At 39.7% G+C, this 24,216-nt stretch overlaps 1 protein-coding gene across 1 annotated transcript in view; it reads left to right on the plus strand.

Annotated features, from left to right (window-relative positions):
* The first annotated feature begins 1,755 nt into the window (after window positions 1-1,755).
* Window positions 1,756-24,216, plus strand: part of Tacr1 (tachykinin receptor 1) — a 134,165-nt gene continuing 111,704 nt past the window's right edge. The window contains exons 1-2 of the mRNA XM_013034599.1: window positions 1,756-2,144; window positions 10,307-10,422. Of these exons, the coding sequence (XP_012890053.1) occupies window positions 1,756-2,144; window positions 10,307-10,422 (505 nt within the window). The remainder of the gene's footprint in view (window positions 2,145-10,306; window positions 10,423-24,216) is intronic.

The following is a 24,216-nucleotide window of genomic DNA, read 5'->3' on the forward strand; positions in this document are numbered from 1 at the left end:
GTCACTGCTCGGACACTTCAGATTGCCTTAGATTACTGAAAGCTCAAAGTCCGTCTGGGGCTGGATGCCTGCAGGGAGAAAAGGCAGACAGACTGGCCAGTCTCTGTGCCAACGTGGAGGGGGTTACCGGGAAGAGTCCCCATGCCGTCCCGGCCCAGTCTGGCTCCGGACAGGCGAGGAGATGGAGGTTGTGCCGGGTCCCCGGGTAGCAAAAGGAGAGAGTCCGGTCAGCAGTGGGTGGTGGCCAAGAGCTAGAGTCAAGCCTCTGGACAGCGCGCTGGCTTATGGATTGCTCTTGCAGTCACTAAGCTTGGCGGGGAATCCAGCTTCGTCCTGTCCCCGGTCCCTGCGGGGAGGCTGATCAGAGGACTCAGATGAGAGTCTCCTAGAGGGAGAGGACAGCTCCACCAGGGTGGCTGGGGACGATGTCCTAAAGGTTTACCCAAGGGAAGCAGTGCACCATGGAGGTGGAGGGAGGCGGAGGGGGGGAGAAGCTAATGGGAGGGACGAAGAAGAGTCCAGAACACCACCTCAGGAAAGTTGGCCAATGTAGCACCCCAGGCACTAAAGCTGGAGCGAGGCCAGAGCGCTGCGCTGGCACCTGGCCACCACGTTTGCCTGATTTCCACCACCACCGTCACAGACACCGCTGCAGAGCTGTGACAGGGCTCTGGGGCTGTGCTCCCTGGAAGCTGACCATCCCTCAAATCCTCCTCAAACCCTTCCTTATCTCCCTCCCATCCCATCCCCATCCCCACTCCATGCATCCTTGGTGCAACCCTGGCTCCAGCCGGGGCCCCCGGTACGTCCCAGTTACTCCCCAGGCCACGCACCGCCCCCTGGTGGGAATGTCCGGGTAGCGTCTGCTACCCGCACGCCCACAGCAGGTAACCAGCCGCACAAGGCGTGGTGGCTGCGGCTGGGGAGTGAGACAGATGCCAACCGCTGGCGCAGCTGCAGCGCCGCGCCGCGCTGCGCACGGGGACTGGCGAGGACACGCAGCCAGGTACGGCCTCTTCTGGATGACGCGTCTGCAGCGGGTTATAAAAGCGGAGGCGCGCAGCCCGGCGGGCTCCTGCGAACTCGCGAGCCTGAAGCCGGACCCAAACCAAGAAGCACCCGCGAAGCTGCAGGCGGCAGGCAGCCGGCGCCGGCTGCGGGGGTGGTGGCTGCTGCGAACCCGAGAGGAGGAGAAAGGAAAATTAAATACATACATAAACCCCAGCTGGACACGAGATCCCCAGAATCCTGGCTATAGAATCAGAACTTTTACAGGTAGCCCCGCGGCGGGAATCTCTCTTCTGTCTCCCAAGTCCTCCCTCTCGCCCAGGCACCGAGCTTTGCCTTTCCCGCCGCAGGAAAGGGGGAAGAGGAGTTCCAAGCACACAGCAGCAGGTGCAGGAAGGCGGGGTTCTCTTGCTTGGTAGAACCGATCCGGGTAGGAAATGCTTCTCCCACTTTCAGCCTAACGCAGAAGAGACCCTCGTGTTCCAGATCCTGCACTCAAAACGCCCCCCTGGAAGCCTGAACGTGGAGGAATTCGGAGCCACGAGGAGCAGTCAGACACACAGCGCATCTAGAATCATTCATCTTCTGAGCTCCCAGACTCTTCCTGCCTGCAAGAACAGACTTCTACATACTAAACTTCCTACCTTCTGTCTCGCTTAGGTAAGACCTCGAGCCTCTGGACACGGCTGCCAAAGGGGGAAGGTTCTAGAAAGAGGTGGAGGGTCTCTGCCTCCTACCTAAAAAAACATGGATAACGTCCTCCCTGTGGACTCAGACCTCTTCCCCAACATCTCCACCAACACCTCAGAACCCAATCAGTTCGTGCAGCCGGCTTGGCAAATTGTCCTTTGGGCAGCTGCCTACACGGTCATCGTGGTGACCTCCGTGGTGGGCAACGTGGTGGTAATGTGGATCATCTTAGCCCACAAAAGAATGAGGACAGTGACCAACTACTTCCTGGTGAACCTGGCCTTCGCCGAAGCCTCCATGGCTGCATTCAACACCGTGGTGAACTTCACCTATGCCGTCCACAATGAGTGGTACTACGGCCTGTTCTACTGCAAGTTCCACAACTTCTTCCCCATCGCTGCTGTCTTCGCCAGTATCTACTCCATGACGGCCGTAGCCTTCGATAGGTGAGCTTGCCCCTAGTGGGAATGAGAAGGTGGCCAAGGAGGCCTTGCTAGGTAGCTCCTGGGCTGCATTCTGTGTGAGCCAAGGATTAGAGTGGCCTACCTATGCATGCCCTGGGGCTTTGACCACCTCTTACCCAGTCATCCAGTCACCATGCTATATCTATGCCATTTGTGTCTCCCCTTTTGCTACTCATCACCGATCTTACTTCCTTTCCATACACACTCTCATGTTCTTCATGTAATTGTCCTCATCTCCCCCAACACTTTCAACTCCAGCTTTTGCTCTTTTCCATTAACCTCTCTCAAAGCCTGAAAGGCCATTGCTCAGGCCTTGCTCAAGGGGGCCACCCTCAAAGTGGGGCTTTCTAAATTCCTCCAGGCCTGCTCTTTGGCTATGCAGGTTCTTGTTGCTTTGTGTTTTAAGTACACCAAGACAAAATTTCTCTTTTTTTTCTCCCCACTTCTTTTCCTCTGAAGATTTAGGAACTTTTTAAGTTCTTGTTTCGACTCTGTAGTTCTATTTGTTTGACAAGAGTATTTCCCGAGAGTCATAAAATATCCCAGGCTCTAATTCAGCTTTCTCTGTGTTGCTAGGATTTTGCATTCAAGAATGAAATGGTGGTCTTAAGAAACATCACAGTCAGGGATCCAGGAAGCTTACCCTAGGGACTTTTCTAGGTTTCTCTTGCTATGGAAGGTCAATGTGTTGAGCCAGAGAAATGTGCTTGGCAAAAACAATTGCAAACTCTTCTTTTCCGACCAACAGGTTCAGGCATCACAAGCTGATTGACAATGAAAAGGCTGGCCTTTATACACACAGGCTGGTGTTCTGGAATGAATGGTTCATCAGGTGGAATGAGGGAAAATTGGTCAGTAGAATGTAACCTTATTAGTATTGAGGGGTTTTTGTGAGTGTCCTGGGCCTCTGATGCTCAATCTATATGGGCAAAAGTGTTAAATGTTTATTTGGGATATGGGGGTGTGTTGGAAGCATATGCCAGTGTGATTTTTAAATTCTGTTGATGTGATTGCTGAGAAAAATGAATACAGGAAACCCAAGGGAGACTAGGAGAAAACTTTTTTTCAGATCTAAACTACTAATCCCTTTACAGTGAAGATTGTTTATGCTGTTGATTTGAAGGCCTATAGTGCTTCTGAAGACAAGCACATTTAAAACTAGGAAAATCTGTATTTCCATTCTTTTCAGTGGTGTCTAGTCCCAATTTGTGAATTTCATGTATGCTTGCCTTTATGCAATATGTGCTTAATACAGTGTGTGCAAAACAAGTTGTGTGAATCCATTTATATTTTAAGCCTAGAAGGTAAAGCAGTTACTTAAAGCAGCTATGAAATGAAGCACTTTGTAAGTTTATCTTACATGCTATCCTGTGTTTTCAGATATTCAATTCACTGATCATGAGGCATACCTGTTAGCCTTTCTGTGTTGACTCATCCCTCAACCCCATAGCAGCTTTTTTAAATAAAGCAAAACCAAGCAAAACTTAGCTGGGCACCAGTGGCTCATTCCTGTAACCCTAGCTACTCAGAAAGCTGAGATCGCAGGATCATGGTTCAAAGCTACTCCAGGCAGACAAATCTATGAGATGCTTATCTCCAGCTACCAAGCAAAAAGCTAGAAGTGGAAGTGTGGCTCCAGTGGTAGAGCACCAGCCCAAACCAAAGAAGGCAAGCAAGAATATTTGAATCTCAGAGTTCATGCCCTAGTACCAAGTTCAAGTACCTAGTCCCAACACACACTCCCCCCCCACAATCTCCCCACCCCCAAAATACCCTATAATATAGTAACCAAAGATTTGTGTGGGGAAAGGTGATACCACTTCAGCTCTACATGCGCTTCCTTGATGATCGCTAAATTAGAGGGTAAATTGATGCATTTTACTGCATTGCATGAGCTCTAAGGAGACCTGTTAATCAGTAAGCACTGGAGCAGTGGGCAGCTGACAGCAGCATCAGACAGCTGTCTCCCTCTGGCTCACATAACAGGTCTAGTCCCAGCTCTTTAAACAGCCCAGCTCTTCCCTCAGTAATTTAGAAGATTAAGGGTGGGAATCAGGGTCAGGATCCTCATAGTGGATCATGGTCAAGGAGCCAGATTTTGCATGGCTCCACTGTTGTTTTTCTCCTAGGTAAACAAGACTGGATCCTGACCTTCTGTGACATCTGTAAGATGGAATCAGAGTATCTTAGATGTCAAAGCTACAGAAAATGACAGCAACAAGACATATCCCATGTTTCTAATATGCACATATGGCCCAGGGAGGTTATCAATGGCATGCTTTGGGTAGAGTCAAGTAAGAGGTAGGATTGCTTCTGATCTGTCACCACCTCCCTCAATTGCACTTTCTTTTTTTTAAATACTTTTTATTGTAAAATATTGTACACAGGGGTTACAGTTACATGAGCAAGATAATGAGTATATTTTCCTATCAAGCATGGTTACATCCTCATTTGTTTTTCCCCTACCATCTCATCCCTCCCACCTCCACAACTACACTCCCCCTTCCCCCCTCCTCCCCTCCCCAGCTAAATTGTAAAGTTCATTTTTTCAACATAGTGTCTTGTACATAGTCTCATTGTTACAATGGGTCAACCTGTATCCTTATTTAAGCATTTTGGTTTTTCCCTTCCTCTCCTCAAGCTAGAGAAGTGTATATACAAGATGCAGGGCACCAACATCAAATACAGTGAAAACAGGGGTTATACCATAGGGGAGGAACATACAAAGAAACAAAAAAAATCACATGGTACATTATAAATATGTTAGAAACAATAGCAGGAAAGAAAGAACCACTTTTGTCTCTATCTTGGGTTCAGTTCACTTAACATCTTCTTATCTGGTCATATATACATAGCTTTTGACCTTTTCTGCTTGTCCCAGACATATACTAGTTATAAGTGCACTTTCTTTTCCTCCTTGTTCAGCTTCAGGATCACATAATGATTGATTGCATCCCCTTAGAACCATGGTGGGCTCCTGCATGCAAGGTTATCCATTCTCTCCCAAGAATGTTGTAGAAAGAAAGGGATTTGAGCTCTCTCCATAAGAATTATCTCTCCTTTCCCCAACATGGAAATAGTCACAAGAAATAGTCTTTTTTGGTAGAGTCTTTGAATTTTGATGGCATATTTGAATCAAATCCTTAAAAACATCAGTGTGATTTTTCTGATTATAGAATTAAACATTATTTATTGCAGAAGACTTGGAAAATATGAAGAACATAGATGCAAGTGTTCAAAAACTATTACCATACCATCTAAAAACAGCACCTGTTAACACTGGAATTTCTCTTTTATGAATGAGACTACATAACTGAGGTCAGATTCTATACAATTTTATAGCTTATTTTCTTCCAGAATATGAACAGAAAGCCAAATTAATAGCTTTTTCTGTGCTATTTAAACATTTTTGAAAACATTATCTGAATGGTGCCGTATTATTCTATTGCATGAATGTGCTAGTAGTTATTTAACCAGTCACCTACTGCTGGGTATTTAAGTGATTTCTAGACTTTTTGCTAGATTTAAGTTCTAGTTAATTTCTATGTGATCATTTCCATATGATCATTGTGTTTTGCTTTTTTTAACTATTTCCTTAAGAGGAATTCCTAGAAGTGAGAATATTAGATCAGATGCAATAATCAAAACAAACTTCAAACCTATTTTTGAAGGAGTAGAAACTCTTAGCAGAGCAAGAAACATAGCTGTCTTGTCTTATTTACTTAATATCTTCAACACTAATCAGGACTTGACGCTTAACCATCACCTGTGTTTCTGAATACATGAATAAATGAACAAATAACACATGTCTCTAGAGAAGCATATGAACAATAAATATAATTATAAGGAAAATATAAGTATCACTTTAAAATCCCACTGGTGATAATTTACCAGTTTAAGTTCTGAAGTACTGGTTTATCCTTACATTTATGTACCACATATAGCCATTCACACTTTCAATAGTAAATTTCTGATCATAATAAAATCAGTTTCATTTCCCTGTTTATTTTGTTTTTGTGAGGTTTTTTTGTGGTATTGAGGTTTTCTAGTCACACTTACTAGACAAGCACTCCACCACTTGATTCGTGCCTCTAGCTAAAGCAATTTTAATAGCTGATTTTTTTACTTTCTTTTTTAATTGAGGCTGATATTGTTGTTAAATATTATAGAATAGTTTTAAATAGGATGTTCAGTGGATGCATCATATTAAGTGTCTATAATTTGTTTAGCCATTTCTCTATTTTTGGATGCCAATTGTTTTAATTCTTTATTTCTACAAGTACCTTTGAAATGAATATCCTGGACATCAACTTTGAAAGTTTCCTTAGGATAAACTCTTTAGATATAATTGTTGGCTCTAAATTACCCTGCTAGACTCTTCCTGATTCCCTTCTAGAACCAAGATGTATGAGAAGATTTGTTTTTCACACCTTCAGTTGTGGATTACAGTACTGACTTAAAGGCTTCATTTAGTCTTTCCCTGAGTAGAAGTGGGAGTGAGGAAAAGATTCCTCCTCATAAAGAATACTATTTTACCTAGAAAAATAATAAAGTTCCAAAGACAAATGCAGATATAGCCGATCAGTTCTAACTCTAGTTAAATCCCAACAAATCCCAGGAAATTTACCCTTTGAGATGATGTAATTTCTCATACTTGAGAGTTAAAAATTCCTTATACATAAGAAATTTTATGAAAGTAAGCAGTTATTGAGAAGTAACATTCAGAGTACAAGGACTGGGGGTGAGGAGACAGTGCTATCAGTGGAGTAGACTGATGCTGGTACTGAGCCTCACAGGAGGGCTTGAAGGGGCAATAGACAGAGTACTTGATACCACACATGCATCAACCTAAGGCTCCCAGTAAAAGCCTACTGTTACAGATCCTCTGCCTACAAGGGCAGGTATGATTTCAGTGAGAAGAAAAGCACAGATTGCTCTCTACTGGACTGTTTCTGGAAAGGAAATGAAAGGAGAATCTTCTCAGGATGGTCCCTGAAAAATATGAGATATTCTCAGCGTCATCTCAGTTGCCCAGATAGCAGTAACAGTTGAAGGGAAAAGAGGAAATGTGCCTTCTGGGAAAATAAAAGAGGAATACAGAATAAAGACAGGCACAAATAACAAACACTCTGCCCTGTGGACTGTGATGTTCTTTCCCCTCTGTGCAGACAACACTCAGCTTCCCTGGTCTCTAAATTTGAATGTTTTGTGTTGGCTAGGCTAGATACTATTATCTATCTTGGCACTACTTCTTCAGTCCTTCCCACCCCACACAAAGACTAGAATCAGGTCCCAAGATCTTTGTACTAATTGAGATGGACTTGAGAACTTATAACCCAAGCATTCAAGAGATACTGAGAATAGCCATTCAATAAAGGCTCAGTTACCACAAATGTCCATCTTTTCAAATCAGGACCCTTCAAAGTCAATGTTGACAGGGATCAGACATAACTTTGTGGCATCTCAGGTGGGTATTTAGTCTTTAAGATTTTCTCTTAAAAGACTCAATGCCCGCTTCATTTTACGAGCCATCCCTTTACTATTGTTAGATCCTTTCCTAACTCCTAGGAGTCTCAGTGTCCTAAATGGTCAAAGCTGTTGGTTGGTTGTTTTGTTTCATTTGTTTTTCCAAACTGTCAGTAATATGGGTTCACGGAGGTGAAATGAAGAACAATTTTCACTGTGAAAGTACATGGTAGGAACACAAGACTTTGCTACTATTATTGTTGTTGAATTAGAAAATGGTAAGCTAAGGATCATGAGGGAGACTGTTATTCCAACTTAAAAAGACGTTCATCCCATTGAGAAATGAGCTAAATGCCACTAAGGTAAGAAGATATGTTTCTAACTCAGGGCAGTATATTTTCCGTCAGAATACTTATGCTACATATTAAGACAAATCTGACTGATTCAGAGTCTACTGTAATTTAAGGTACTAAGGAGTGTTTCATATGTGTTGTGCAGACAAATTCTATTGGGGGGAAGAGGTGGGAAGTCAGGGTAAGTAAACATCAAGAAAGCTAACAAAAGATGGAAATTGACTCAGCCTTAAACCTTATATATGACTTTTTGGGTTTTTGTTTTTGTTTTGTTAGTTTTGTTTTTTAGAGAGAACGATTGGGGTAAAAAGGCAACATGTAGCTGGGCACTGGTGGCTCACATCTATAATCCTAGCTATTCAGGAGGCTGAGATAAGAGGATTGTGGTTCTAAGTCAGCCCAGGCAGGAGAGTCTGTGAGACTCTTATCTCAATTAACCACCAGAAAATTGGAAGTGGCACTGTGGCTCACTAGCCGTGAGCAAAAGAGCTCAAAGTCAGTGCCCAGGCCTTAACATGAATAAATAAGTAAGTAAATAAATAAATAATGTGACATGGAAGTTGATATGAATGGAGGAGTTAGTAGGAAGAAAGTAAAGACAATTTATGTTGAATTTAATGTGCTATAATGATATATTAGATGGAAATACCCAAAAAGTAACTCACCAGATGGAGTTACAGAATGGAGAAACCAGGGATCAAAATGTTGATTGAGAAGTTTGCCAAACAGAGAGGTTACCACCATCCAATGGAACTGAAGTAGAGCATCACCCTTCCTTCTATGTACTTGTTTCCAATGAAGAGGCTGAAGATTCACGGGGACATCCTACCAGGCACCACAAAGGGCAAAAGCAGACAGGGAGGTAGTATAGAAGCCAGAATATGTGGAGTGACAAAGGTCAACAAAGTCAACTTGTGGTTGATTGTGTTCATTAGTGTCATTGAACCAAAGGACACTGAGAACAGTGGACTTCCTCTGAAGAACATCAGTGACCTATAGAGAGATAAACATCAGTGATCTCTAGAGTCACCATGTATGTAAAATATGATTGGGTGGTAATATTGGATGGCAGTGAGTTGAAATAGAATCCCCCTCACCTATCCATCCATCAAACCATGGTTGAGGATCTACTTACCATGTGCCAGATGTTGAGATAGTGAGACGCTTCTCTCTGTGCCTTCAGTCTTTGGTGAACTGGCATAAGCACCAACACCACAAGGAGTACAGCACTCTAAGCACATGCTTAAGGAGCTTGTGAGCAGCAAAGAGCTGCCTTGGGATTTTAGGAAAGGAGGAGAGGGAGGGGAACAGAAAGTAGGAGAAAATGAAAGGAAGGAGAAGGAAGAGGAAGAGCATCACTGTACAGAGGGAAGAATGTGTACTTTTGTTTATATATTAACTTCAAGAATGCTAACTTATTATTATATATTGTGGGTCATGGGGCTTGAATTCAGGGCCTAGATACTGTCCCTGAGCTTTTGTGCTCAGTGCTAGCACTCCACAACTTTGAGCCACAGCACCACTTCTGGTTTTCTGATGATGAATTAATTGGAGATAAAAATCTCAGGGACTTTCCTGCCCAGGCTGGCTTCTAAATGTGACCCTCAGCTCTCAGCCTCCTAAGTAGCTAGGATTACAGGCATAAGCCATCAGCACCTGGCAGATTTATTAATCTTTATTACTTAGAAGCTAGAAAGGAGATTCCATGTTATTAAAATTAATAATGACATCCTATCTTGTGTTCTCCAATCCAGTGTCTCACACAATCCTCATGATGCCAATGGGGACATGTTTGATACCTTGTAAAGACTATTAGAAATCTTTTTTTTTAAGTAGGACAGACACTATGTTAATTTACATATGCTTCCAACAAGCAATCAAAGCACTAATGTCTCCATAGAAAATGGGGTAACACATGAACAGACACAAATGTTCTACTCACTGCCCTCCAACTTTCTATCCCTTCTCACCTTGGAGAGCTCTGCAATTTGCTTTTATATGCCTTACCTAAGGGAAAGCTGATACTGAAAACAAAATGAGATGTAAGGATCCTACTACCTCAGAGAGGATGTGTCCTTCCATTTCATTAATCTCTATTAGACATTCCCATTTGGGAAGGGTCCTCCTATAAGGAGGTGATTGGAACAGAACATCACCCCATTACCATTACTCTGTACAGCACCATCTGCTGTAGGACTGCATCCTACCTGGTGGCCTTGTTGTCTTCTTAGGCTTAGATAAGTAGCCACTTCCACTTGTAGATTTGCTGTAGCTGCAAATCTAAATGAAGTGTCCTCATTATCTATTCCCATATCCTTTATTCAGTGATGTTGTTACTGCCTATGAGGTGTTTGTCTCCATCTCATCTCCCTGCCTGCTGGACTACAAGCTCTATGAAAACAAGAATGCTTTGCAGCTTCCTGTCCCAAGCACCTACACAAGTATGTGACACAAAGTGGGAAATCATCACAACGTGTGTACTGTGGCCACTTGTTCTACCTCCCTCCTGCAGTTAACAAAATCTGAAAACCAAATCCAATATATCAGGCAGACCCTAAAGTGTAATTAGTGGAGAAACACAGAACAATTTCTAATCACAACGACCTCTTTCTCACTCTACCCTTCTGAACCCATACCCTGCTGCACTCAGTATGTGCTGGGCTCCAGGACAAAACCACTACTGGAAGGGGTAGGGCACATTTCCACCATACCTCCTGTCTCTCCGGGCATACTGAGAATGCTCAGGCTACTTCTGCACCTCTCTCAGGTCCAGTTGTTCCTTTGTTTGTTCGTTTGTTTTACATTTCTAGCAGCAAAAAGCCTACTCTCTTCTTTATTTGGTCAACTTGAGGCAAGATCAGCAGAAACCTACAGTCTGCCAAACCCTGGCAAACCTGTATCCAAACTAGTTTTCTACATGCAACTAGTCCAGGATGAGTAAAAGGATATAGCTAAGTAGTGGGACTTTGTGGTAGAGATCTTGCCTTATTGTCTATTCCACTCACACAGGAAAATTTAGTATGTAATGGCTCAAAAAAGCCATAGACTGGGTGACAGCCTAGAAGACTGCAAAGGACCACCTGACCACCTGGACCACCTGACAGGCTGCAATCCCACCACAGTGGGAGGGGAAATAGGTACCCCATGAATGAGAAGGTATTTTAACTATAACCTTGAGGTCTAAACATCAGCATGAGTTTCAGTACAACACATGAGCTGCCTTTTTCTTCTTTTTTTTAAATACTTTTTTATTGGGAAAATACCATACAGAGGGGTTACAATTACATGAGCAAGGTAATAAGTACATTTCTTATCAAGCATTATTGCCTCCTCCTTTGTTTTTCCCTTACCATCCCTGCCCTTTGTTTCTTTGATCTACCTTCAGATTCAGCCTTAACATTATGTCTAATAGTTGAGACTCCCCAGCAATGCCTTTCCTGTGCTTTGGAAGATCACAACTTTCAATAGTCTTCCTTCTAGCCAGTCAGGAGGAGTACAGATCTACCATGCATTAGAGGTACAAACCCAAGCAAGACACTCAACCTATCTGGGCTTCATTAACTTGATCTCATAACATGGATACAATAAACTCACCTTCAAATGTTGTTGTGCAGAGAGAAGGAAAGTTGTGCAAAATTCCCAAATAATTTGGTAGTAAGTAACATTGCCATCTCCAACAAACAAGTTATTGAATCCATTAGACACTTCCATGCCTATCTCCTCCTCTTCTTGGACTCCTTCTACATAAATTATAATTGCAATGGAAGTGAAATATTTGTATCCTTCCCCACCAAAACTCTAACTTAAAGTCCTTCTGCTTGCTCAGGAAATGTCTAAGCACTTTTTAACCTTCCGTTGGGATGTACACACATTCCAACCCCCTCCCCATCATTCATCATTCACATCCCGAAACTTTTGGGGGAATGGTATTTATCTCTATAACCCAAGTTCCCTTGACTTCCCAATCTTCCCACTTCACAGTTGCAAGTGCTAGATTCTACAGCACACCCAGCTTCTACTGCCCAACTCTTTCTTTTTTAAATTTAATTTAATTTTATTGTAAAGGTGATGTACAGAGGGGCTACAGTTATATAAGTAGGTAATGAGTACATTTTATATTGAACATTGTTACCCCCTCCCTCGCTTTTCTCCCTCTTCCTCTTCCCTCGACTCCCCTCTCCCCCAAGTTGTAAAGTTCATTTCCAACATAGTGTCTTATGAGTATCACTTTTACATTGGTTCACCCTTTGTTCTTTGTCTCACCAGTTTATTGTTCCCTTTCCCTTCCCCAAAGCAGATAAATGTATATACAAGACATAGGGTACCAAAATCAGAAACAGTACACTAAAAACAAAACAAAAAACCCTCTTGTTTACCCAACTCCTTCTCTCCCCACCTCACCACTTCCACTAGGAGAATGCCATGAGCATGCTTAATACCTAAGGGAAAACGCTGTTCATTGAAAAAAGTTCTTAGAGCTGTGTGATTTCCAGTTGATAATCAATTTATTCTTGCTGTGTTTATACAGCCTTTCAACACACCTTCTAAATCAGGTAACTTTCTTGTAAGTCAAGTTTGTATGGATAACAATATTAAACAGCCACTTTCTCTTGACCTTTGACTGAAGTTCAGTTAGCTCTTAAATGTGGCATGGAATCTTTGCTCTTAAATGTCTTAAGATCATTCTCAAGCTATTCAATCATGTAGTCTTATTAGCTGTGACTTTTTAGGAACTTGTATTAAATGATCTTTAAAAAATGGAAGCAGCACTTATAAACTTGATGAATAAATTTCCCCCAAACAGTTCAAACTATAACCACAAATTTAGTACATCCAGTTTTCCTAAAAATTTCAAATCCCTAGCAGGATGACTTATAAATAAAAGAAACAAAATCCCTCTCAAGGTTTACATAGCTCTTATAAGTCTAATATATAAAAACTGCTAAACTTAGCACATCAAATTCTCTCCAAGTGTTTGAACTTCCTACAAATTAAACTTATAAATCCAGCAAATGAGGTTAGCATGAACATCTAAATATTGACTACAAAATGAATTCATTAAATCCTCCTAAGTAATGCAATTAAGATGACTTATCCATTAAGTCAATGTCTCTAACATATCAGATGCACATTTTTAACATATTAAGTGCAAGTCACAAATAAAGCAACCTAGACTGACCACACTAATGCATACAACAACTTACATCCAAATAGAATTTCCTCCTTGTCTATTTCATTAAATACCTTCCTAGCACTATAAACACATAGAAGTAGATGCTGCAGACTTACCATCTGGAAAGAACAGCAGGAGGTCTGGAAAACCAGGGGCTATCAAAAGTCTGAATCTGGGGGTACATCACAAGCTATTACCCACATACTACACCTTAAGACTTGAGCCTCTTCCCACAGTGGAACTCTGCCTGCTCAGAGCCACTAGGTCCACCCACTGAGATCCCACTGAGAAGTCCTTGGAATATATATCCTGTATCTGGATGCAATCCTGCAGAGCCTCACCCTCACCCTTACGCTTCTGGATTGCATTCAGCTTCTTTCCACCTAATTAGAGTTGGCTGTACCCTCTGTCAGTTCACTTAATCTATCTTTGGATCAGAATTGTTTATTGAAATGTATATTTATCTGTTCCCCATCACTAATTACTATAGACTAGAAGTCAGTCTGGCTCATAGTTCTAGAAGTACACGTTTAGGGGCCACCTCCAGTGATGGGCTTCGCGCTGGCAAAGTTCTAAGGTGCTGCAGGACATTCTTGCCACATGGTAAATACATATGTGTCTCTGTGTCTCTCCTGGTCTCCTTAGCCACCAGCATACAATCACAAGGTCCCCACCCTGATGACCTTATCTAATCCTAATCACTCTCCAAAGACCTCACTTGTAAACATCACAACTAGATGGAGTTTCCATTCTTTTTGTTTTATGATTCTTATTTTACTGGTGTGGAAATTTGAACTCTGTCTTACTATTGCTGGGATGGTGCTCTATTACTTGAGCCATGTCTTCAGCCTGGCATTTTGCTGGTTGTTTGGAAATGAAGTTTCACAGATTATCCTGCCTGAACTGGCTTTGCACAATGATCCACTGGATCTCATCTTCCTGAGTAGCTAGGATAATAGATATAAGCTACTAGCATGTAGCACCACTGTCTTACTACCTCTAAATGGGGATACAATTCCCACAAAGGAAGCACTCAAAGAAGAAAAATATGGAAACAAAATCAATGTCCCTCCCCAGCCCCAACGACCCCCTATCTTTGTTCTTCCAGTTTCTTTTCTTAGACTTTGAGATCACAAAACATGTGCCAGAACTTTGCTGTATATATCCTGTTCTCCACATGAATCATCAAAAAGAGGATTGCATGTGTTGGTTTTAACAAACCCAAGCTTTCAACATGTCTGGGACAGACCAGGGCTCCAGAGCTTGTTGTTCATGCCTCTGATCTCAAAGGTCAGCCTAGTAGCTCCCTTTCCTCTTGGCACAAAGTTGTCAGTGGTAGAGACTCCTTTCCTGGAATCTGGAAAACCATCTCATCCTCTTGAATCTCCCAACTGCCTCAGGATATGTTTTCTCTTCAGATCAACTTGACTAAGTGCTTTTTCATAGCTTTCAGTGTGCTGGACTCCTTATCCTTCGTTTTCTCCTCACTTCCAACAATTGCAGAAAAAAATTACCTAAATTATGTTCTGCGCTTACTGCTCAGTGCTGTGCTCGAAACCACAGGTGGACTGATAATCATAGTCTCCTTTGGCCTTCTGTCGCTGCCTGAGTTCAGGCCAGGAGACCTCTGCGTAGTCAGGGCAGCAAACATTCTATTCTCTCAGAGAACATAATTGAGACATTAATTTTTAAAACCCCTTGTGTGCATATTTTTATCATGTGAGGAGATTAGAAGCATAAGCTTAAATATTCACCTTGTACAATTTATTTAACTTTTATTTTACTCTAGAAGAATGTCCTCTGGAATAACTGATAACTTTTCCTAAGGGGATTTGTCTGTGGGGTATGGCCATACACTCCTGTAATCCCTTGGAAGGCTGAGGAACTCCACTTCCAGGCCAGCCTGGGATACTAGTAAGATCCTATCTCCAAAAACAAAACAAAATTGTTTGATTCTGAAATCCATAAAACAAAAGAAAAGCCTAGAAGCAACTGAAATTCTCACCTAAATAGTCCCAGTGAGCCAGGATGGGTTTTAAAATGCTTTAAAATTCATGAAGAGACCCCAACTAGAAGCAGCCCTGGGTGTGAGTTGGACAACTTAAGTGGGCTCTTCACACAGCAACCAGGAGATAATGGACAAAATGTTATTGCCAGATCATTATTGGAGCTCTCATTTACATTTGTAATCCAAGTTCTCTTCCCAGCTGGAATGATCTAGAAGTTAGTGTGTCCAAGATGCAGCCAGAATACCATGGAAGTCAAAACCATCATGGAATTTCAGTGACCCAGTGAAGGTACTGACAGTCTAAAATGCTAAACTGAATGAAAAGAAGACAGAGATCTGTCCTCTTTCTCCATAAGAGTTCCCTCTAGTGATGCTTTAGCCAGCTCCAGCCTGCTTTGAAGCGCTCTCCCAATCCTACCTCATAAATACATGATCCCAAATCCCTGCCTATTCTCTTCACAAATCCAATCCAGTTTGGTAAATGGAATTGAACAAAGAGAAGCATCTCTGATTAAAATCACCGTAAGGTGAGGATGATAGGGACTTTTTTTTGTCTCCAAGGTCATCTGTATTTTTAAATAGGAATGTGTTCATTCCGATTATGGCACTCTTTGAGCAGAGATGATTATACTGAATCAGAACAATTTTAGGGACTGGGCTAGCATGAAATATAAGAAGTGCTGGAATTTAGGTAATGCAGAAATGTCCAAAATTGCTTTTTCACAAAATACTACCATATGCCTACCAAAGAGACTGGTGGAGAATACAGAAGACCCATTGTCATGAGTCTGGATTGTTTCTTGAAGAACTTCTCCTGTCTCAACCCTGAAGCACCAGTGAAGTTTCCATTTGTGGTTGGATAGTGAAATAAGGTTGGATTCGTTCTGTCTTGAATACTTTTTGTAAGTCAGTAATTGTTTTGTAAATATGTACTATTTTCTATAACCTGGAAAGATGTTTTCATTAAGAAGGAGCTTTGGACCACAGTCCCAGCCCTTGCTAAGGATCTGGTAGGCTGGGACTCAGGTCTGCAGTGCAATCCTGTAAGACAAAGCTTGATTCTTCAGTCTTGTAGCATTAGTAGTAGTGTGATTGTGCTGTTTTCCAGTCCTGGGTTGAAAGCAAGATTTTTGCCCAAGTCTGTCTGAACCCATCTTCCATCTGGAAACTTTCTCTTTCTTTGCTGACTTTCCTTTCTTCCTTTCCTTCTACACCTGGCTAAAAATGTCCTTGTTCCATTTCTTCCAAGACCCTCCTCAGTGTTTGGACATAGCACAGATCCAATAAATAGCAGTGCATAAAAAACAGAGATGGATCAAATGAAAAAATAAAAGCTGTTATGTACAAAACATTTGCACAACTGTATAAAAATCAAATTACTTGTGTTCTAATTAAGCAAATGAGTCCAGAAGGAACCTGGAAAGATTCACGAAGGCTGTTCATTATTTAGGTATAAACATAAACTACTGTTTTCTAAGGGAAAAAAATCTTACTCTTGAGTAGTATCTGCACAACTCAATATTCTCTTCTCACCACATTTGTTGTATCTATGTTATAATTTATTTATAAAATGTTATAGTTTATTGAAGGGAATTGGCAATTTACAAAAATATATTTAAAAAAACAAAAGCAAAATCAGCCCTTATCTGTGTACCAAACACTATTATCATCAGTTCTTTTTTTTTTATTGTCAAGGTGATATGCAGAGGGGCTACGTTACAGATGAGTACATTTCTTGACAAACTTCTTAATGTTATGCCACGGTTGCAGGACCCCCTCAAAAAGACCACCAAGAGTCAGACTCTACAGCTGTTTTATTTAAACGGGCTGTGGCTCCGGCCTTGTCCTACACTCCAACACAGCGGAGCTCAGGAGGAGAGCCCCGAGCTAAGGATTTGCAGGACTTATAAAGGCACACAATCAACCAGGTATTTTGATTACCACCACGTGTTGCTTTGCTACACAGAAACAAGCAACACGTGGTCACTGCCTCAAACTTTAACCTTTTACTTAACCTTTCCCTCAATTTTCTCCCAATTCTCTTCTCCCTAACCGCTCCCCTCCCAAAGTTGTATGGTTCATTTCCAACATATTGTCTCATGTATATATGTATATGTATGTATATATATATATATCACTGTTGCATTGGATCCCCCCACCTTGTTTTTTTTCTCATCATTTTGCTGCTTCCCTTCCCTCCCCTAATTCAAATAAACACATATGAAATACCAGAGCACCAAAATCAAATACAGTGACAACAGGGGATATGCCATAGTGGGAAGAACATACAAAAGAAACAGAAAAATCACACCGTATATTAAAAATAACAACAACAAAGAAAAACCTCTTGTGTCCATCTCAGTGCCAAACACTATTTATCATCAGTTCTTAAGAACTATTTTATTCTAGGATGTATCTTCTATACATAGGATTTTTCTCACAATTCTAATCCTTCTGAGATAAACATCTGAACAAGAAAACGAGGTTTATTTTGGCCTGTGGTTTCAGTCCATGGCCTCTTGTCTTGGACCTGTGTCTGTGCACCACGGGAGCACAAAGCTCACTTCTTGCCAGTCAGGAAGCAAAGAGGGTGGAGAGGAATGGTTCCCTTCAAGGTTACACCACTCTTGACCTAACTTCCTCTCACCAAGCCCCTCCTCTTATAGGTTGCCCCACCTCCCAATAGCATCACAGCACTGGTGCCATTAAAAGCTGGTCATCAATCTGAAGTACAAGGGCCCATGGGGGTAGATGGGGTGATGAGACATTCAAGGTCAAAACTGTAGTAGTCTTTTAGCATATGTAATTTTATACATGCTTATTTACCACAATAAATATTTCATATAAAAAATTTCTTCCATAAAACCATATTATATAGTCAGAAAGTTTCACAATTTTAATAACCCCATTTTCCTTATATTCAATAGGTGTTTTTAGTTTCTACTATTCTATGCAATTTGGGCTCAATATGTTTTACCGAAACTTGCACATATAAATACCTATTAGGATAAATTCTGAGGAGGAAAGTTGTCTGTTTAGAGTGTTAAACATTTATAGGCTTTGTTTTCATTCTGCTTAATTTTCAGAAGGCTTATATCATATAACAATATAAGTCTGAATATATAGGCCAATGTATAGAAGTGTTGTTTCACCTATGTTCTTAACAATTTCAAAGTCTTTTGTCTAACTTAAAAGAATAAAGATGTTTTCTGTATTGTACCTCTTACTAGTAACTCTATTTTTAGAAAGTTATCAGTTTATTTTTTATTATTGTAAATTACTCAGCTGATTTTTAAATTTTAAGTCTATTTTTAAGTTACATGTTGAATTTTGGAAACTATATTAAGAACATAACTTTGATCTGTGACATGAAGCAAATATTTTTAGTGTTTTTGGTTAAAATTTTAATTTTCTCTTGAGTACTTACCTTAATTTTTTTTAAATCCACCTTTAAAAAAGTTTCTCTCTTTGGCATTATGTTTAGAAAGTTCTCCTCAAATAATAAATATGCATAAATAATTTTATTTATTCTTATACTCTAGAAAGTCTTGAATATTCCACTCATCAAAAATTTAACTTAGATGATTTCTTTTTTTATGATATATATGTTTATCTCCTTGTCCAAGCACCATTTACTGAATGACCATTTCCCTACTGATTTAAGATACTACCTTGTCCTATACTGAATTTGAATCACAATTAGACCCTTTTTATTATGCAAACTCTGTTTCTATTGACCCATGTTAATTATAGATACTAACATAATTCTATATATTTCCATATAGATGTACAACATGCATTGATCATATCCAGCATTTCTTCCTTCTTCCACTTTTCCTCCTCCCTTCCCCTTCACTGTTTCTAGTCCCTAGTAATTATTATTCACTCTCAAGTTGGTTTTTTTCCATATGTGATATAGTAATATCTTAAATGCATTTATCCTTCCTAATAAAGTATGATTTCATTATTTAAATAGCTCTATTGAAAAGTCCTGCTCATTAAAAATTCATTAGATGGATTACATTTAGAAATTAATTACCTTTGAAGAGATTGTTAGCATATTAACTTTTTTCATTGTATGAACATGACATATCCTCTACATACATGAGTTGTCTTTCAAACCTTTTTCATATTTTTCTTTATATAGGACTTGTGCGATCATTTAAAGTTAAATGTAGTATGTAATTGCAAATATCATGTGTATAAATTATAGCTATTGTAGATGTGAATTTAAGTTCTTGGGTTCCAAAACATAATAATTTTCTCATTTTTTCCTTTTATTTATTTCTTTATTTACCAATTATTTTAATCTTTGGGGTTTTTGTGGTTTTTTTTTTTTTGAGGCAGGGTATCCATTGCTGTAGTTTAGGTTGAGCTTAAACTTGCATTTTAGGGCTGGGAAGTGGCTCAGTGGTAGAGTGCTTGCCTTGAATGCATGAGGCCCAGAGTTCCATACTTTAGCACCAAATAAGCAGAAAAAGCCAGAAGTGGCACTGTGGCTGAAGTGGTAGAGTGCTAGCTTTGAGCTGAAGAGCTGAGGGACAGCACCAAGACCCAGAATTCAGGCCCCCATGACTGACAAAAAAAAATTGCATTTTAGCTCAGGCTAGCCTTGAATTCAAAATTTTCTTGCCTTAGCCTCCCCAGTGCTGGAATTACAAACTAGGGTTTTTTTGTTTATATTGTTTTTTCTAATGGGTTATTTGTTGGTGCACTAGGAAACTACTTGTTTTTCTAATATTTATTTTTAAATTAGCTATGGTAATATGACCTATTCTTTAGTCAGTTCTCATGTTTTTTGGTTCTGTTTTTCTCAGGTTTTCCTGAGATAACCATAATCTCTTTTAGTAATTATTTTTAATATTACATTTATTATCTGTGTGCTTTACTTCTTTTTTATATGTTTCACACAATGTTACTAAAAGCTGATAATTGTATCTTTTTCTTATCCCTAACAGTAATCAGAATATTTCTCTTAAAATCCCCACTAAAATATATTGCCTGTTGGTTTAAGACAGATATTTTAAAATTGCATCATTCATTTTCTAATCTACTGATTTTAATCAGATTTAAACATTTAATTTACCAACTGTCATATTTTTAATCTAGCAATACATTTGTTACCTCATTTCCCTTACAACTCCTTTTCTTGTCTTCTGCTTTGTCCTTTTAGCACACTATTAAATTTGTTTGCTAATATTTTATTCACATTTTTTTGCATCTTTGCTATAAAGTGCAACTGGTCTAAGCTTTTTTGTTGTTATTTTCATATTTAAATTTCAGGACTATGAATAAGTGAAATAAGCATTTTCTAAAGTTTATTCTGTTGGATGAAATAAATGAACTTTGCTAAGAAGCTTTTCTCCCAATCAATTTCCTAAGTGATTATTGTTTCCCTCTTCTCCTTGCTTATTCATCAACAATAACACTTGGCTTTCCTGAGTCTTTTCAGATGCAGCAAAGGAAAAGGGAAATAACACAATGAGCTATTGTTGCAGAAAGCCAATGGGAATGAGGTCTGCACAGTGGTTTGAAGATTTGGGCCTCTCGGTTTAGGAGGAATAATAACGTAAACACAAGAAAAAAACTGTACACTCACTATCTGGATTTTGCTGGATTACTGCAAAAGCCAGTCCTACATGGTGTCAGTCAGGAAGGGAAACCAGCCATGATTCTGGGTGAACTTAAGCCCCTCTGCTAGAAGAATGCCATGTTCCCTGTCTTTCCAGCCAGCATCCCAGGAAAGACAGGTCCTTATGAACAGACTTAGATTTTGATAAAAAAAAAAAAAGCAGGGAAATGTAACAGATAAGATAGTCCTACCACTGCAGGCTTTTTCAGCTTGAGTATGTATTTCATAAGAGCTTTAACGAGACTGTGATTAATATAACTGTTTATTTTTAAGATCTCAACAATTAACATTTAGAAGGTGAAAATAAACATTGCAATTTTCTAAATTAAACTTACCCTTTAACACACTGAATTGTGTTTTTTTTTCACATTCTTCTTTCCCATAGACAATATGAAGAAGGCAAGATAGTAGATACGGTCCAAAGGAAATATTAAGAAACTTTATTTTGAGTTTGAAAAGTCATTGTTGCATATAGGTTACTGGTTCTATAAAAGTCAAGTCTGGCATATTTTATTTTCATCATTACTTTGCTTTTAAAGTAACAATTATGTTCTCCTAAAACCCAAACACCTTCATGCTGTACAAATGCAAATCTGAATTTATAGACAGCCTATGGAAAACATACCCTGGGTCCATGAATATAATGAAAGAATTAAGCTGATTTCTGCCTTCAAGGAGGTTTTAGTCAAGTGGGTGATAGATATCAATAAAACATTAATCAAATGAGTATTCAAATCAGTGTATGAGTATTACCATCTTGAAAATTAGTACAGAATATTAATGTTAGAAGATTAAGTTCAGGTAGCTAGATAGTTTAGGATTAAAATCTAAGGGAAAAGCAGGAATTAGGGGCAAGGTTGTAAAGGGTAAGCATTGAGGCAGATACTATAGTTTGTCTCTGCAAAAGCCATTCAAAGAAGCGGTGCTGTGGCTCAAGTGGTAGAGCATCTGTTTTGAACTGAAGATCTGAGGGACAGCACCCAGGCCCAGAGTTCAAGCCCCACAACTGGAAAAAAAAAGCCATTCATATTGCTTCTCAATGCCATCTCTACTAGTGACACTGTCAATGCCTGAGACTTCCTTGTAGAGAACATGAGTCACGCTGGAGTTTTGAATAATCATATTCAGAAGAAAGACTTTAGGTCAAGTTTTCTTCCTAAATAAAACTTACAAGGAAAAATTCTCTTTAAAAAACCTTTCTGCTTTCCCCTCCTGTTTGAAACACAAGTGAGAGGTTTAGACGTGCTCAGCCCATCTCCACTTACAATGATGGGTCAGAGAGTTATTAGAAAGACCCTAGAATTCCTTTGAGTGCACCATCAATCTACACCCCTACAGTATGTAGCTTGGGGCTTCTTGTTACGAAAAGCTTTTCACCATCTATTTCTTTAAACCCCCCGAGAAAGAGATTTTTCAGTTACTCACAACCAAATATAATCTAATTCAGAGAATTAAGTTCAGGTAGAGGAAAGAGTTATAGACAAGTGAACTGTATTTATGAAAATTCTGGGCAGGAGGACGCATGATACACTGGAGAAACAACTACTTTTCATTTATAATTTCTATTTCTTTCATTAAATATTTATCTGTGGATAAAATTAGAATGAGGAGAAAACATAAAATCACAATTCATAAGCACCATAGGAATTCATTACCATCCCAACTTTTAATGGAGTATCAGTAATGGAAACTCACAGCTGGCTGACGGTGGACATGATAAGCTGAGTTTCCTGAATTGTCACTATGAGTCTGGCCATTATTTCAAACTTAGAAGAGCAAGAGAATGAGAGTGACGTGTCCCTAGAGATAATGTTGGATCCCCTTTCCTTACAGAGAAGGAGGCAAGTTAGCTTAAAGACGAGTGGTCTCTGCATTCCTCAGGGTAGGTTAGAAGGCTGGGTAACAAATCCCACATTTCAGTGTCTCAATACACAGTTTCTCATCACCCACTCCAATTCTATTCCCAGTCTAATTTCTGTCCTGGGATACTTCTTGAGAGTAATACTTGGTTGTTGGCTGTTTCCATCTTGTGGCTCTGCCATCTCAAAATTGAGCTACTCAGTTGCCACATTAAAAAAAGAATGAACTGAGGTCCATGAATGAACTGAGGTCCACGAATGAACTTTAACTTTGTACAGGTCCTCAAAGTGCATTATTGCACTTCGCATTATGAGTCACATGACTTGGCCCAATTACAATGGCTCTGGGAAATGTGGATGGCATGTGAATATTTAATAAGCATTAGAAATCTATTTCAGGCAAGTAAATTTTGATGAAAAGATTATGCAAACAAAATGTCCATGACCTTGTCTACATTTGAAACACAATACCTGTTGTTTTGTAGGGAAAAGACAATAAGGGGTCAAATGTGGAAACAAGACCAGTTAAGAGCTCTCCCTTTGTAAATCTGGTAGAGATTGCATTAGCTAATATCAGAATTTAATAGTAGAGCTTTTTAAAGTAAAAAGTGTTCATTATTATTACTGTTTAATAAAGCTTGCAGGCAAAATACACGTGGGATAAAAGAGAAGCAGAAAAATTAATAATTATTCTGAGGCTAGGCTAGGCATGGTACTTCATGACTGCAATTCCAGCATTTGGAAAGTAGCTACAAGAGTATCACAAGTTCAAAGCCAACTTGGACTACACAGTAAGAGCTTGTCTCAGAAATTTGAAGTAACCACAACAACAACTCTGGGGCTAGTGTTTGATTCTAAGCAACTGAAAGAATCATGACTCCCTGAGATGGAGAATAGTGGATAAGGAACAGTTTCAAGAGCAGAAATCAGGAGTGACTTTAGGCCTGGTAAGTTTGAGACATGTACCAGACTGACAAATGGAGACACTGAGTGAAGAAGCAGTTGATTTTTAAAACAGGAGTTGAAGAAAGTAATTAGGACTATAAATGTGGCCATTAATAATATATAACTAAAAACATTGTGCTATATAAACAGCCACCTATGGAAATGAATGAGAAAGGTTTCCCAGCGTGAGCCTTGAGGAACTCCAAATTTAGAAAATCATAAAGGTAAGGTAAGAGTAGGAGACAGTGAAATAGCCAATGAGTTAAGAGAACTAATAGGGGAGGTACTCTGAAAGTTACATAAGAAATCATTTCAGGAAGAAAGGCATACCTACTAAGGAATAAAATACTGAGTAAGATGAGGTAAGGACTAGGACTAGACCATTAGATATAAGAAAATAGGATTACTGTGAAAAATATTATTTATGTGCTCACTTCTATTGTAGTCTATGAATTTTCTATAATTTATCTTTCTGTATCCTTTTGTGAATAGACTATCAGATCTAAAAAGAAAGAAAATAGGATTACTTCTGGTTCAATAAAGGTAGGATGTGATAAGGATGAATTAACAGAAGAACGTAAGGGAAGAAGTGGAAATATACATGGAAACAAAGGAGAA

This window comes from Dipodomys ordii, unplaced genomic scaffold (genome assembly GCF_000151885.1).
Source record: "Dipodomys ordii isolate 6190 unplaced genomic scaffold, Dord_2.0 Scaffold192, whole genome shotgun sequence".
NCBI lineage: Eukaryota > Metazoa > Chordata > Mammalia > Rodentia > Heteromyidae > Dipodomys > Dipodomys ordii.